We start from the raw sequence: 3,678 nt of genomic DNA on the forward strand, positions 1-3,678 counted from the left end.
CTCACGCCCAGGACTAGACAACTGGAGCGTGGAAATAAATGGTGGGTGGCCCGATAGCGGAAACCATAGAAGGTGGCCCACCGGATCTTAAACGAGGCTCTGATACCATGTTAAGAAGTGTGGTACAAGCCGGTTTGTAGGGTGAGGATTGCCCCCACTTATAAGGACATGTTCAGGCCATATATTGTCCGATGTGGGACTCTTAACAATATATATGGGGACGACTCAAGTGAGAACACTTGGTTATTATGAGAAATGAGAACAATAAATCACGACCATTAAATTTTGATTTTGTTGATTTTAATGAACTGGATTGATTTCTCTTTCTACGTTGCTTTAAATTAAATATTAAGGATTCTAGAAAGATAAACCAATCCAGTCCATTAAAATCAAAATTTAATGGTCGTGATTTATTGTTCTCATTTCTCATAATAACCAAGTGTTCTCACTTGAGTCGTCCCCTATATATATATATATATATATATATATATATATATATATATATATATATATATATATATATATATATATATATATATATATATATATATATATATATATATATATATATATATATATATATATATATATATATATATATATATATCTCAAATAATGCAAAATTGAGTGTTTTTGGGATTCTCATGGATGTTTTCCACCCTATATAGGTGCAATGAGAAATTCTCCTCTTCAAAATGTGTAATTCTAATTCAACCATATATAAAACCCGCTTATGTGAGGATTGCCCTAGGTTATAAAAATATATTGAGATCATATCCTTTTCAATATGGAGACTCTTCACCATTGGACTAGACTGATTGCATTCTTCCTCGAAATTTATGTGTTTATTTGATCTTACTCGATTCACAAAATAGCATTAGATTATTAATCATCACCAAACACACACATATACGATGAAGAGGAGAGGATACACAATTCCAATTCGATGCGAGTCCACTATTAATCTGGGAATCAATCCCTATAGCAGATTAAAAATTCAGTTTGTCTATCAGAACCTTTGTTTTTTGAGCTGCAACTAATAACTGTTAATTGATGAACTTCTGTTGTTAATGTCTATGAGTGTCACCTAAAAAATTGGTTTCAATGCAATCTAGTCTTATATTATTTTCAAATTTGTAGTTTTCACTTCAAGCTTCTCCAAAGCTAGAAACGGGAACCGATCATATAGTACATAGATTGCTTGCATTTAAAGTACATTGGTCTTTTTACATGTGTTGCAAGACTTTTAGACCAAATCCAATGCCGAGAAAAGTGGCAATGGCAATTCCAAATATACCAGCAAGAATACCAGGCAAAATGAGGGATTTCCACCCTTTTGCAGTTGCCATTCCACAAGCTGTTGTTGGGCCTCCAACATTAGCATTTGATGCTATGAGCAACAACTTCAAGTCAAAGCGAAAAAGTCTTCCCAATCCAAGTATCAAAGCAAGATGGACTGTTATCTGAACAAAAGAAAATAGAAAAATACTTGGTGCTGTGTTCATCACACTCCTTATACTCCCACTTGCACCTATCACCCCAAAGAATACCTATTCCTCACAAATAACAAACCATTAACCAATCAGTTTGGATGATATTGACAATGAATATGTTGTTAGTCTTTTTCTAATGTTGGAATTACCAATAACTTTCTTTTATGATTTTAGTGCACGATTGACACTGAATTAGACAAAAGCACAGTAAACCGTCATAATTTTGACAAGAGCTACATGTTAGAGTTTTAACAAAATCACAGTGCCAATGTGATTTCACCAAACTCATCACTGTCAATCCAAACACGAACTTGCTAAGTGAAGAAGTCATATGATGAATAACAACCAACCTGTATGAGAATAACAGCCATAGCTTCACCAGAGGATGCAAGAGAAGCAAATGGTTTGGGAAATACAGTTGCAGATATCACAGCAATTGCTGTTACTAATGGCAGAGTACCCCCTTGGATTCCAAAATACCCTGTAAGAATAGTAGCAGCCTTGCAGATGGCAAAAGACACCGCAAGAGAAGTGGCCATTTGTAACACTGGAAGTTTGTCACCATACCCAGATATGGAATTCATTGCATCATCTGACAAGAAAAAATAATCAGTTAGGTGAACTCTCTGATGCACAGAGGCACATAGTCTAGTAGCGTATAAATATTACACAGAAACCATTAAATACTTTATAATAACAAGTTAATTTCAAGTCAAATGAAAATATAAATTAACAAATTTAATAGTGATATTATAATAAAATTTGAGATACCATCTACTGATGCTGAGGCCTCTGGAGGCACTTTAGATGCCAATGCAAACAATGCTGAAAAATACAGTGCACAAATAACATTATCTGCAGCTAAGCCGGCAGCTAAAACTGAGGGTTGAACACCAAGAGCATCAGATATGGCAACATAATTGACAGCTGCACAATATAGAAAACAATAATATCTAAGTTAAGTCATGTCTAAGTTGAATTAAAGATACAAATGTTTCCTTCCAGCAATCATGATTAACAGGGCCGTCTTAATTTTTTGGAAGCCCTGCGTAAATTAGCCAAAGGTCAATTACAGAAAAACTAATAGAGGCCCTATATAGTTATGGTTTAATAGTGACAAATTTTGGACTATGAACGGTAACGCGCCTTGCACATCCTTAAAGACTGCTCTATTGATTAATGAACTGAAGGTAATAAAACAAGAGTTACCTCCACCAATATGTCTACCCATGAGAGCAGCTGCAATCTTCCAACTATCCGGACCAAGTGATCGCATTGGAACAAGTAGATATGCTACTACTGTCCCAATTGTAGTTGCAACTGTTATGATAATGTAGGTTAAAAAATCAAGTTCAATAGATCACTATAATATAAATAGAGACGACAGTTAGTTAGTTAGTTACCTGAACCAAGCAAGAAAGGCAAGAGAAGTACGCCGGTGGAGCTGACTACACGGCGGAGATCCGCCCTAAAGAGAAGCAAAGGAATAGCAAAAGGGAGAAGAAACTTCAAAACCAAATCATAAGCAGGAGCATCAACGGAAAGAATCCCCAAATTACTAGCAGCAAGACAAACCAAAATAGTGACAATAGCTCCATTCACTGTCTTCCCGATCTCCGTTTTCTCCGACCAGATTCCGAAAGCTGCGGCGGCGAAGAGAGCGGTCCAGTTTCCCCATTGGTCGTTAGGAGAAATCAGAGGGAAACTCAAATTCAAATTTAAATTCCCTCCGATAGCTTTTGTAACCAAACTACGGTTGGGCTCCGATTGCAACACGTCGATGCCGAAATTATGGGTTTTGAATTTGATTAATGGTGAAGAAGAAGATGAATGGGAGTTGAAGTTCGGTGGTGGAAGTAACGGTTTTACGCGGGAAAATGAATGGGAAGAAGAAGAAGATCTCAGTGTTAAAATACAAGAAGCCATTAATCACGAGGAAAAACAACTCCGCCATCGCGAGACTGTTTATCTTTATTTAAACACATCTCCTTACAAAATTATAATTTATTTTAACAATTTAACGCAATGAAGTTAACGTTATATAGAAAAAGGATTTGAACTACTTTACAAAAGTAGTATTAGTGGTAAAAATTAAAATAATTGAAAAAAAATTGAATAATAATTCATAAAAATATGATAAAAAAGGAAGTCATTCACACTTTAAACTCAATGTAGGCTTTTAAAG

General features: G+C 35.3%; 1 protein-coding gene across 1 annotated transcript; it reads right to left on the bottom strand.

The window, feature by feature from the left end:
• Positions 1-1,095: 1,095 nt before the first annotated feature.
• LOC131627553 (uncharacterized) lies at positions 1,096-3,478 on the bottom strand. Its single transcript, XM_058898395.1, has 5 exons — positions 2,897-3,478; positions 2,703-2,813; positions 2,265-2,420; positions 1,844-2,085; positions 1,096-1,550 (listed from the first exon to the last, which is right to left on the bottom strand). Exons 1-5 carry the CDS (start codon positions 3,417-3,419, stop codon positions 1,227-1,229), a joined length of 1,356 nt encoding a protein of 451 aa, XP_058754378.1. The 5' UTR covers positions 3,420-3,478; the 3' UTR covers positions 1,096-1,226.
• Positions 3,479-3,678: the final 200 nt, after the last annotated feature.

This window comes from Vicia villosa, unplaced genomic scaffold, assembly GCF_029867415.1.
Source record: "Vicia villosa cultivar HV-30 ecotype Madison, WI unplaced genomic scaffold, Vvil1.0 ctg.000368F_1_1, whole genome shotgun sequence".
NCBI lineage: Eukaryota > Viridiplantae > Streptophyta > Magnoliopsida > Fabales > Fabaceae > Vicia > Vicia villosa.

Bases quoted from the DNA above. Each gene is read 5' to 3' on its own strand.
- LOC131627553 (XM_058898395.1), bottom strand. From the start codon at position 3,419: ATGGCTTCTTGTATTTTAACACTGAGATCTTCTTCTTCTTCCCATTCA. The intron at 2,814-2,896 runs GTAACTAACTAA...TTATCATAACAG, and splicing joins GCCTTTCTTGCTTGGTTCAG to TTGCAACTACAATTGGGACA. The intron at 2,421-2,702 runs GTAACTCTTGTT...TATATTGTGCAG, and splicing joins GGGTAGACATATTGGTGGAG to CTGTCAATTATGTTGCCATA.